The following is a 12,450-nucleotide window of genomic DNA, read 5'->3' on the forward strand; positions in this document are numbered from 1 at the left end:
AATACACTATCAGCCTATAACATAGTGCAGCTCCCCCTGGTGGTCAGGCCTGGACTCCACAAGACCTGTGAAGGTGTCCTGTGGTATCTGACTATATATCTATAATACATATAATACACTATCAGCCTATAATATAGGGGTCTTATAGGCTCCAGCAAAGTGAGATCCTTTACGCTTCCCCAAGTTGTGAGACGGGGCCTCCAGCACATTCTACAGATAGGAATGGCATCTGTGGCCAGGTCACCATCTTCCAACACGCCACGCTCCACTTCTGCAATGGTCGGAGCCTTCAGCAGAGGGCAGGGGTTACTGGGGCTCTCTGACAGCCCCCATACACAGCAAGCATGAGGCTAATGTACAGTGTAGATCCAGCCTAGCCAGGCCTACAGGAAGGGCTGTGTGTAACAGCTATAGGGCCTGATTCACAAAGAGGTGCAAAGTGTTTGCACGCGAGTGAAAACCCCTTTATCACGCCTAAACTCAGTTTAGGCATGATAAGAAGAAACTCGCGCGAATTTTCCGCGCGCAAACTTTTGCGCGCACGCAGCACCCGTCACTTCGCGCGAAGCTCCCATTAAGCCCTATGGGACTTTGCGCGCGCGCGTACGCGCGCTAGCTTCGCGCGAGTTAGAGCACAAAGCGGTGATAACTTTGCTAGTGCAAAGGTTATCACGCCTAAAGTCTTTTAGGCGTGATAACTGAGTTATCACCGCTTTGTGAATCGAGCCCATAGAATCTGATAGAAAAGGAACATGTTGATTGATGTTTGGCAATCTTCCAATCCAGCAATAACAACATTGAGTGGACAGGAGCATGCAGGGCCGTATTTACCATAAGGCAGTATAGGCATGTGCCTACAGGCTCCTGAAGATGGGAAGGTGGCTCACTCCCCTCCCCAAGCACCTCCCTCCTTCCCTGTGCAGAGTCCTGATGAGAGTGTAAATAAGATGACTCCCCCTGCTCTCCCCATTCCACTGATGAGATCTCCCTCTCTCCCAGCTGAGGTTCCTCTAGCTACCTAATACTTGGGGGCTACCTCTAGCTTGGGTGCTACCTCTAGGTACTGAATACTGAGGTTCCTCTAGCTACCTAATACTTGGGGGCTACCTCTAGCTTGGGGGCTGCCTCTAGCTACTTAATTTTGAGAGTACTTCTGGATACCTAATGCTAAGGGGCACTTGCAGCTACCTATGACAGGCAAGGGAAGTAAGGAACAGCAGGGCCAGCCAGGACATTTGCGGTGCAGTTGGGTGGGGGGTTGTAGGTTCATGAAGGGCATCATCTAAGGTGTCGGGACATCTGTGCCTATAGGCTTCTGCGAGGTAAATCTGGGCCTGGGAGCATGAAGGAGCAGCAGGAGACACACTATCAGCAGTGGTATAGTTACGGTATATAGTACATCAGGCTAGGGGTGGTGGTGGAGCAATCCATTTTGTCTAATAACCACTGATGCAAGTTAGAAAATGCTGATTATTTGCCCGTTTCTACTACTGCCAGCCCCGGTCTCATGCATCCCGCAGTACTTTACCTGTAAACTGCCCCTTGGGCAATATTCTGTAACAATACAAATATTTGGAGGGTCTATACAAGCTCCCAGGAATCGCGTTAGATGATTAAACTGGACGTCCCTCATCTGTACAAAAAGAAGAAAGTGGAGAAAGTTGGCTGGCCGAAGAGTTGATAAAAACAAAAGCTATAATCCTATAAAGATGCAAGCACCATATATGGTTAAAAAGGACTTCCAGCATTCCTGGATGATTAAGACTCTCACTAAAACTGAAGGACCATACCTCTCACTAGTAAACTTCCACTATTCCTGGGCGACCGTGCCTATCACTAGTAGACTTCCATCATTCCTGGAGGATCACAACTCTCACTAGTAGACTTCCATCATTCCTGGAGGACCATGCCTATCACTAGTAGACTTCCATTATTCCTGGGCAACCGTGCCTATCACTAGTAGACTTCCATCATTCCTGGGCAACCGTGCCTATCACTAGTAGACTTCCACCATTCCTGGAGGACCACAACTCTCACTAGTAGACTTCCATCATTCCTGGAGGACCACAACTCTCACTAGTAGACTTCCATCATTCCTGGAGGACCATGCCTATCACTAGTAGACTTCCACCATTCCTGGAGGACCATGCCTATCACTAGTAGACTTCCACCATTCCTGGAGGACCATGACTCTCACTAGTAGGCTTCCACCATTCCTGGAGGATCAGGACTCTCACTAGTAGACTTCCACCATTCCTATAGGACCATGACTATCACTAGTAGACTTCCACCATCCCTGGAGGACCATACCTCTCACTAGTAAACTGCCACTATTCCTGGGCGACCGAGCCTATCACTAGTAGGACCATGCTTCTCACTGTAGACCTCCCCTATTCCTGAAGGACCATGCCTCTCACTAGTAAACTTCCACCATTCCTGGAGGACCATGCTTCTCACTGTAGACCTCCCCCATTCCTGGAGGACCATGACTATCACTAGTAGACTTTCACCATTCCTGGAGGACCATGCCTCTCACTAGTAGACTTCCACCATTCCTGGAGGGCCATGCCTCTCACTAGTAGACTTCCACCATCCCTGGAGAACCATGCTTCTCACTAGTAGACTTCCACCATTCCTGGAGGATCATGCCTATCACTAGTAGACTTCCACCATCCCTGGAGTACCATGACTCTCACTAATAGACTTCCACCATTTCTGGAGGACCATGCCTCTCACTAGTAGACTTCCATCATTCCTGGAGAACCATGCTTCTCACTGTAGACCTCCCCTATTCCTGAAGGACCATGCCTCTCACTAGTAAACTTCCACCATTCCTGGAGGACCATGCTTCTCACTGTAGACCTCCCCCATTCCTGGAGGACCATGACTATCACTACTAGACTTCCACCATTCCTGGAGGACCATGCCTCTCACTAGTAGATTTCCACCATTCCTGGAGAACCATGCCTCTCACTAGTAGACTTCCACCATTCCTGGAGGACCATGCTTCTCACTGTAGACCTCCCCCATTCCTGGAGGAACCGGTCTCTCACAAATAGACTTCCACCATCCCTGGAGGACCATGCCTCTCACTAGTAGATTTCCACCATTCCTGGAGAACCATGCCTCTCACTAGTAGACTTCCACCATTCCTGGAGGGCCATGCCTCTCACTAGTAGACTTCCACCATTCCTGGAGGAACCAGTCTCTCACTAGTAGACTTCCACCATTCCTGGAGGATCATGCCTATTACTAATAGACTTCCATCATTCCTGGAGGACCACGACTATCACTAGTAGACTTCCACCATTCCTGGAGGACCATGACTCTCACTAGTAGACTTCTACCATGCCTGTAGGACCATGCCTATCTCTAGTAGAATCCCACCATTCCTGGAGGACCGTGCCTATCACTAATAGACTTCCACCATTCCTAGAGAACCATGCTTCTCACTAGTAGACTTCCACAATTTCTGGAGGACCATGCCTCTCACTAGTTGACCTCTACCATTTCTGGAGGAACTGGTCTCTCACTACTACACTCCCACATACCTGGAGGACCATGCCTCTAACTAGTAGACTTACCATTCCTGGACGACCATGCATCACACTAGTAGACTTCCACCATTCCTGGAGGAATGTGCATAGAGATGCATTGCAAACCTTCCATTTAGTCAAGGGCAAGGCAAGAGTCATTACATATGTAACCAGGCCAGAGCTCCCGGGGACCCCCAGAATAACTAGTAATGCTGGTTCTGAAGTCCCCACCATACCAGCCTGAAGCAATGGACTGAAATCAAGAGCAACTTTCACACAGTCATCAGTGAGTGTGAATTCACTTGTCTTTAGTGAATGAGGCTCAGAAAAGACCACAACATCATCACTAGACCTTTTAGAAAAGTATGTACGTTGCATGCAGAGAAGTTTGCGCGCCTTACTTACGTGTTTAAGCTCAAAGAGAACCTGTCTGGTCAGCTCAATGCGCTTCTTATTGACATGTTTTATGGCCACCACATTCCCCTGCAGGAAGAAGACAAGGTTGGGTGAGGGATAGGGTGACAAGGGGACAAGAGGCTGAAATGGTGCTTTTAAGGCTCAGTACATTACCTTGAAGTGTCCAGTGTTGGCAAAAATTTGATATTTCCCGTGAGCGGTCATCAGAGAACCGTAACTGGAGCCTCTCTAGGACAGAGCGAGACTGTCACACACAGAGCGAGACTGTCATACACAGAGCAATGAGATCTCACAGAGCAAGCAAAGGCATGGAAGGTCTCCTCCACCTCCAAGCAGAGCAGAAGTCCTGGACAGAAGTGTGACACAATGACCATGAAGAACAATTGTGACACAGAGCTGCTCGGAACAGGACAACCTCTAAACTGACTCCAGGTAAATATATCAGGGAAGTTAATATACAATAGTAGGAGGAGCCAAAAAATAAATGACAGAGAAGGTGGAGAAGACCTTCATGCCCCATTTATCAAGCCACAAATGTCTGCAATGGGAGGAGTTATCGGGTCTGATTCACAAGAAAGATACGACTCGATCACAACAATGTATCTGTGCCGGCCAGAACAAGCCGATCTGCACAGCCATTGTTTCCCCAGCTGTCACTGTTTCTCACCATATCCATAAAATATCTTTCCATCACTTTACTTCTTATGTATTTACTCCCCTGGGGATGGGAGGAGCTACACAAAGGAATGGGACACCCATGAGATGGAATGGGAGGGGCTATACACAGGAATGGGGACATGTATGAGAGGGGATGGGAGGGGCTGTACAGAGGAATGGGGACACCTATGAGAGGGGATGGGAGGGGCTATGCAGAGGAATGGGGACACCTATGAGAGGGGATGGGAGGGGCTATACAGAGAAATGGGACACCCATGAGATGGAATGGGAGGGGCTGTACAGAGGAATGGGGACACCTATGAGAGGGAATGGGAGGGGCTATACAGAGGAATGGGGATGCCTATGAAAAGGGATGGGAGGGGCTATACAGAGGAATGGGGACATGTACAAGAGGGAATGGGAGGGGCTGTACAGAGGAATGAGGACACCTATGAGAGGGAATGGGAGGGGCTATACAGAGGAATGGGGACACCTATGAGAGGGGATGGGAGGGGCTATACAGAGGAATGGGGACACCTATGAGAGGGAATGGGAGGGGCTATACAGAGGAATGGGGACACCTATGAGAGGGAATGGGAGGGGATATACAGAGGAATGGGGACACCTATGAGAGGGGATGGGAGGGGCTATACAGAGGAATGGGGACACCTATGAGAGGGAATGGGAGGGGCTATACAGAGGAATGGGGATGCCTATGAAAGGGGATGGCAGGGGCTGTACAGAGGAATGGGGACATCTACAAGAGGGAATGGGAGGGGCTATACAGAGGAATGGGGACACCTATGAGAGGGGATGGGAGGGGCTATACAGAGGAATGGGGACACCTATGAGAGGGAATGGGAGGGGCTGTACAGAGGAATGGGGACACCTATGAGAGGGAATGGGAGGGGCTATACACAGGAATGGGGACACCTATAAGAGGGGATGGGAGGGGCTCTACAGAGGAATGGGGACACCTATGAGAGGGAATGGGAGGGGCTATACAGAGGAATGGGGACACCTATGAGAGGGGATGGGAGGGGCTATACAGAGGAATGGGGACATGTATGAGAGGTGATGAGAGGGGCTGTACAGAGGAATGGGGACATTTATGAGAGGTGATGGGAGGGGCTATACAGAGGAATAGGGACATGTATGAGAGGTGATGAGAGGGCCTTAACAGAGGAATGGGGACATTTAAGAGAGGTGATGGGAGGGGCTCTACAGAGGAATGGGGACATGTATGAGAGGTGATGGGAGGGTAGAGTTGAGCTGAAATTTTCGTAATTTCGCATTACTAAAATTACGCATGCGAAATTTGCGATTACGATGCGAAATTACAGTAGCGTAATTGCCATTAAAATCGTTATTGAAAATACCGTAAGCGTAATTTTCAACGCGTAATTTCGCGTTTCGTTCATGCCGTAATTTCGCATTAAACGCTACCGTAATTTCGCGTTAAACCGTAACGCTCCGTATAATATAAAAAAGCCGCCGACTTTAAGGGTTAATAGCAAAGCCCCCTTAAATGCTAAGAGCCTCAAATTTGGAGAATATATTAAGGAGATCAGGAGGAATAAGAGGAAAAATTTTTTTTTCAAAAAGACCTTATAGTTTTTGAGAAAATCGATGTTAAAGTTTCAAAGGAAAAATGTAAACATTTAAAAACCCGCTGACTTTAACGGTTAATAGCAAAGCCTGCTTAAAGTTTAGGAACACCAAATTCCCAGGGCATATTAAGGGGATCAGTGGGAATAAGAGGAAAATTTTTTTTTTCAAAAAGACCTTATAGTTTTTGAGAAAATCGATTTTTAAGTTTCAAGGGCGAAAATGTCTTTTAAATGCAGAAAATGTCAGTTTTTTTTGCACAGGTAACAATAGTGTATTATTTTCATAGATTCCCCCAAGTGGGAAGAGTTTTACTTACTTCGTTCTGAGTGTGGGAAATATTTAAAAAAAACGACGTGGGGTCCCCCCTCCCAGACCTCTTTAACCCCTTGTCCCCCATGCAGGCTGGGATAGCCAGAATGCGGAGCACCGGCCGCGTGGGGCTCCGCACCCTGACTATACCAGCCCGCATGGTCCATGGATTGGGGGGTCTCAGAAGGGGAGGGGCAGCCAAGCTTTCCCCTCCCCCTCCGAGCCCTTGTCCAATCCAAGGACAAGGGGCTCCTCTCCACCTCCGATGGGCGGTGGAGGTGGAGGCCGCGATTTCCTGGGGGGGAGGTTCATGGTGGAATCTGGGAGTCCCCTTTAAAAAGGGGTCCCCCAGATGCCCACCCCCCCTCCCAGGAGAAATGAGTATAGAGGTACTTGTACCTCTTACCCATTTCCTTTAAGAGTTAAAAGTAAATAAACACACAAACACTTAGAAAAAGTATTTTAATTGAATAAAAAACATAACCACGAAAAAAGTCCTTAGCAGACCAATGGGGCTCCTTGGAGCCAAAATACAAAGATGCTTCTCAGAGCTCTGAGCTATATAGCTCAGAGCTCTGTGGGGAATGTGTGCAGCGCAGACGCGTATGCGGCGGCGGCGAGTGACGTCGGGTGCGGCGTAGTTACAATGTAACAAAGTTGTTACATTGTAATAACCTTGTTACATTGTAACTGATAGAACATTTCCGAGGCTATTTCGAGGGATCATTTATTTAAAGGGACAGGTAAGTATTAATGGTTAATTAAGAATATTAAAGGACTTTTTTCGTGGTTATGTTTTTTGTTCAATTAAAATACTTTTTCTAAGTGTTTGTGTGTTTATTTACTTTTAACTCTTAAAGGAAATGGGTAAGGGGTACAAGTACCTCTATACTCATTTCTCCTGGGAGGGGGGGGGTGGGCATCTGGGGGACCCCTTTTTAAAGGGGACCCCCAGATTCCTCCATGAACCTCCCCCCCAGGAAATCGCGGCCTCCACCTCCACCGCCCATCGGAGGTGGAGAAGAGCCCCTTGTCCTTGGATTGGACAAGGGCTCGGAGGGGGAGGGGAAAGCTTGGCTGCCCCTCCCCTTCCGAGACCCCCCCAATCCATGGACCATGCGGGCTGGTATAGTTAGGGTGCGGAGCCCCACGCGGCCGGTGCTCCGCATTCTGGCTATCCCAGCCTGCATGGGGGACAAGGGGTTAAAGAGGTCTGGGAGGTGGGACCCCACGTCGTTTTTTTTTTAATATTTCCCACACTCAGAACGAAGTAAGTAAAACTCTTCCTACTTGGGGAATCTATGAAAATAATACACTATTGTTACCTGTGCAAAAAAAACTGACATTTTCTGCATTTAAAAGACATTTTCGCCCTTGAAACTTAAAAATCGATTTTCTCAAAAACTATAAGGTCTTTTTGAAAAAAAAATGTTTCCTCTTATTCCCACTGATCCCCTTAATATACCCTGGGAATTTGGTGTTCCTAAACTTTAAGCAGGCTTTGCTATTAACCGTTAAAGTCGGCGGGTTTTTAAATGTTTACATTTTTCCTTTGAAACTTTAACATCGATTTTCTCAAAAACTATAAGGTCTTTTTGAAAAAAATGTTTTGCCTCTTATTCCTCCTGATCTCCTTAATATATTCTCCAAATTTGAGGCTCTTTGCATTTAAGGGGGCTTTGCTATTAACCCTTAAAGTCGGCGGCTACCTAACATTGATACATGCGTCAACTTTTCCGCTTCGGGAGCATGGCCATACGCATTAATTTCGTAATACTCGTTGCAATGCGAAAATTACGTGAAAATTACGCTTACGCGAAATTTCGCGAAATCCTTCTTCATTACGATTATGTACTTACGGCCATAAACGTAATTACACTAATTACGCGAAATTTCGCGAAATCGTAATTACTCCATTACGCTCATCTCTATGGGAGGGGCTCTACAGAGGACCACCTCAGTGGGGAAGGATATCAGTAGTTCAGATTTGACAAGTTCTTCAGTCACACTGGTGTTATTTTCACAGAGCGGGTCACAGAAGAGGATACTGGCAGTCCAAGAAAAACAGCAGTGAACAAAGAACAAGCTTATCATAAAAAAGAGGGACATGCCGGCAACGTAAAGCAAGGAGATTCTTATAACATTAATTGTCTAACCAACCTCGGGATTCCTGATCACCATATATCTCTGCAGGATAAGGGATTGTCATCTCATCCAACATGGAAGGAGAACTCTGAAGTATGATTTAGAGGTCTATTTGAGGAGAGCATTCTTTTTATTATTATTTAGTATTTATATAGCGCTGACATCTTACGCAGAGCTGTACAGTGTATATATATATATATATATATATATATATATATATATATATATATATATATATATATATATATATATTGTCTTGTCACTAACTGTCCCTCTAAGGAGCTCATCCCTACTATTATCATATGTCTATGTATGATTTATGTAGTGTAAGTACTGTAGTCTAGGGCAGTGGTTCCCAACCTTTTCCGGCCCGGGGAACACTTTCTGACCATATTTTTCTCCGGGGAACAGCGGCAGGGGGGGTTCGTGGGGGGCGGCGGCGCGGGTGTTTGCGCGACCTAGTGGACAGTGCCGTGCTATGGGGGGGGGGGGGGGGGGACGGCTGCATAGCTAGCATAGTTGCCCCAGTATAGGGAGTTTAGTTGCCCCAGTATGGTTAGTATAGTTACCCCAGTATAGTGCCCCAGTATAGCTAGTGTAGTGCCCCAGTATAGCTAGTATAGTGCCCCAGTATAGCTAGCATAGTCCCAGTATGGATAGGTAGTGCCCCAGTATAGCCAGTAAAGTGCCCAGTATAGCTAGTATAGTGCCCAGTATAGCTAGTATAGTAACAAGATAGCTAGTATAGTGCCCAGTATAGCTAGCATAGTGCCCAGTATAGCTAGCATAGTGCCCAGTATAGGTAGGTAGTGCCCCAGTATAGTGCCCAGTATAGCTAGTATAGTTGCCCCCAGTATAGCTAGTTTAGTTGCCCCCAGTGTAGGTAGTTTCGTTGCCCCCAGTATAGCTAGTTTCGTTGCCCCCAGTATAGCTAGTTTCGTTGCCCCCAGTATAGCTAGTACAGTTCCCCCCAGTATAGATGCCCAGGAGGGGGGAAGCAGCGCTAGAAGGAGGGGCAGTGGAGGCAGCGGTAGGGAGGGGGGAAATATCCCCCCCTCCCTCACCTGGGACCCCTCCTTCTGCCTCTCTCCCCCTCCGTTTAGCGGTGGCAAGTGCGGCTCGGCGGCGGGGAGGCATACGGAGAATTACTCACCACTTCTGCGTTCCAAGCGCCGGCAACGTCATGTCGTCACACATCTCCGCCTTCAATACCGCCCACTGTGCTTCCGCTAATCAGGAAGAACAGTGGGCGGCATTGAAGGCGGAGATGTGTGACGACATGACGCTGCCGGCGCTTGGAACGCGGAAGTGGTGAGTATTTCTCTGTATGCCTCCCCACCGCCGAGCCGCACGTGCCACCGCTAAATGGAGGGGGAGAGAGGCAGAAGGAGGGGTCCCAGGTGAGGGAGGGGGGGGATATTTCCCCCCTCCCCACCGCTGCCTCCACTGCCCCTCCTTCTAGCGCTGCTTCCCCGCTCCTGCACCCTAAAGTAGGTACAGGTCTGGCGAGAGGCCAGACCTGTACGGCACACCGGGCAACATGCCGCGGCACACTAGTGTGCCGCGGCACACCGGTAGAAAAACACTGGTCTAGGGCCAATTTTAGGGGTGAGACAATTAACTTATCTGTATGTTTTTGGGATGTGGGAGGAAACCGGAGTACCCAGAGGAAACCCACGCAGACACGGGGAGACCATACAAACTCCTTGCAGATAGTGCCCTGGCTGGGATTCGAACCGGGGACCCAGCGCTGCAAGGCGAGAGAGCTAACCACTACGCCACCTTGCTGCCCTTGCTTCTGAAACTGTATTCCATTGAAGAGGAAATGAAAGAGAAGCCCAATGAGACCTTAGAATGGGAATTGGCAGAAACAGGAAGCAGTTATAAATGTGGGCGTGTGATCTGGGCGTCAGAGGTTGGGGGAGGAGACTGTAGTGAAAGAGAGTGTTACCGTCTGTAGTATTTAGATGTAATTACACGCCCCCATTGTTGCCAGATAAGAGCCAGGAGAGTATTGGTGGTTCGCGGCTTGGAGGCTGCTAATGAGTGAATACTGAAAGGAAGCCAAACGCTCTGAAACCCCCATGAAAAAACCTACCCACTGGTGCAGGATCAGGATAGCCAAACCATGGGAAGCAACAGGAGAAGCAGGATCCGCAGAACTCAGTGAGATAAAAGCTGGTAAAAATGCACAGGTAAAAAAGCGACATGAAAACAGCCACAGGATCAACTGACGCGTGTCGGGCTCAAAGTCCGCCCTTAGTCATAGTTCAGGATCAACTGACGCGTGTGGGCACAAAGTCCGCCCTTAGTCATAGTTCAGGATCAACTGACGCGTGTGGGGCTCAAAGTCCGCCCTTAGTCATAGTTCAGGATCAACTGACGCGTGTCGGGCTCAAAGTCCGCCCTTAGTCACAGTTCAGGATCAACTGACGCGTGTCGGGCTCAAAGTCCGCCCTTAGTCACAGCTCAGGATCAACTGACGCGTGTCGGGCTCAAAGTCCGCCCTTAGTCACAGTTCAGGATCAACTGACGCGTGTGGGGCTCAAAGTCCGCCCTTAGTCATAGTTCAGGATCAACTGACGCGTGTGGGGCTCAAAGTCCGCCCTTAGTCATAGTTCAGGATCAACTGACGCGTGTCGGGCACAAAGTCCGCCCTTAGTCATAGTTCAGGATCAACTGACGCGTGTCGGGCACAAAGTCCGCCCTTAGTCATAGTTCAGAATCAACTGACGCGTGTCGGACTCAAAGTCCGCCCTTAGTCATAGTTCAGGATCAACTGACGCGTGTCGGGCTCAAAGTCCGCCCTTAGTCACAGTTCAGGATCAACTGACGCGTGTCGGGCTCAAAGTCCGCCCTTAGTCACAGTTCAGGATCAACTGACGCGTGTCGGGCTCAAAGTCCGCCCTTAGTCACAGTTCAGGATCAACTGACGCGTGTCGGGCTCAAAGTCCGCCCTTAGTCATAGTTCAGGATCAACTGACGCGTGTGGGCACAAAGTCCGCCCTTAGTCATAGTTCAGGATCAACTGACGCGTGTGGGCGCAAAGTCCACCCTTAGTCATAGTTCAGGATCAACTGACGCGTGTCGGGCTCAAAGTCCGCCCTTAGTCATAGTTCAGGATCAACTGACGCGTGTCGGGCTCAAAGTCCGCCCTTAGTCATAGTTCAGGATCAACTGACGCGTGTCGGGCTCAAAGTCCGACCCTTAGTCATAGTTCAGGATCAACTGACGCGTGTCGGGCTCAAAGTCCGCCCTTAGTCATAGTTCAGGATCAACTGACGCGTGTTGGGCTCAAAGTCCGCCCTTAGTCATAGTTCAGGATCAACTGACGCGTGTCGGGCTCAAAGTCCACCCTTAGTCATAGTTCAGGATCAACTGACGCGTGTGGGGCCCAAAGTCCGCCCTTAGTCATAGTTCAGGATCAACTGACGCGTGTCGGGCTCAAAGTCCGCCCTTAGTCATAGTTCAGGATCAACTGACGCGTGTCGGGCTCAAAGTCCGCCCTTAGTCATAGTTCAGGATCAACTGACGCGTGTCGGGCTCAAAGTCCGCCCTTAGTCACAGTTCAGGATCAACTGACGCGTGTCGGGCTCAAAGTCCGCCCTTAGTCACAGTTCAGGATCAACTGACGCGTGTCGGGCTCAAAGTCCGCCCTTAGTCACAGTTCAGGATCAACTGACGCGTGTCAGGCTCAAAGTCCGCCCTTAGTCACAGTTCAGGATCAACTGACGCGTGTCGGGCTCAAAGTCCGCCCTTAGTCACAGTTCAGGAT

At 49.0% G+C, this 12,450-nt stretch overlaps 1 protein-coding gene across 1 annotated transcript in view; it reads right to left on the reverse strand.

Moving 5' to 3' along the window:
* The window catches only part of NPR2 (natriuretic peptide receptor 2), a 253,098-nt gene that overhangs the window by 102,647 nt on the left and 138,001 nt on the right, over positions 1–12,450 (reverse strand). The window contains exons 9-11 of the mRNA XM_068265792.1: positions 4,107–4,181; positions 3,942–4,019; positions 1,529–1,633 (exon numbers count right to left, since the gene is read on the reverse strand). Coding sequence (XP_068121893.1) covers positions 1,529–1,633; positions 3,942–4,019; positions 4,107–4,181 — 258 coding nt within the window. The remainder of the gene's footprint in view (positions 1–1,528; positions 1,634–3,941; positions 4,020–4,106; positions 4,182–12,450) is intronic.

Source organism: Hyperolius riggenbachi, chromosome 1 (genome assembly GCF_040937935.1).
Source record: "Hyperolius riggenbachi isolate aHypRig1 chromosome 1, aHypRig1.pri, whole genome shotgun sequence".
Taxonomy (NCBI): Eukaryota; Metazoa; Chordata; class Amphibia; order Anura; family Hyperoliidae; genus Hyperolius; species Hyperolius riggenbachi.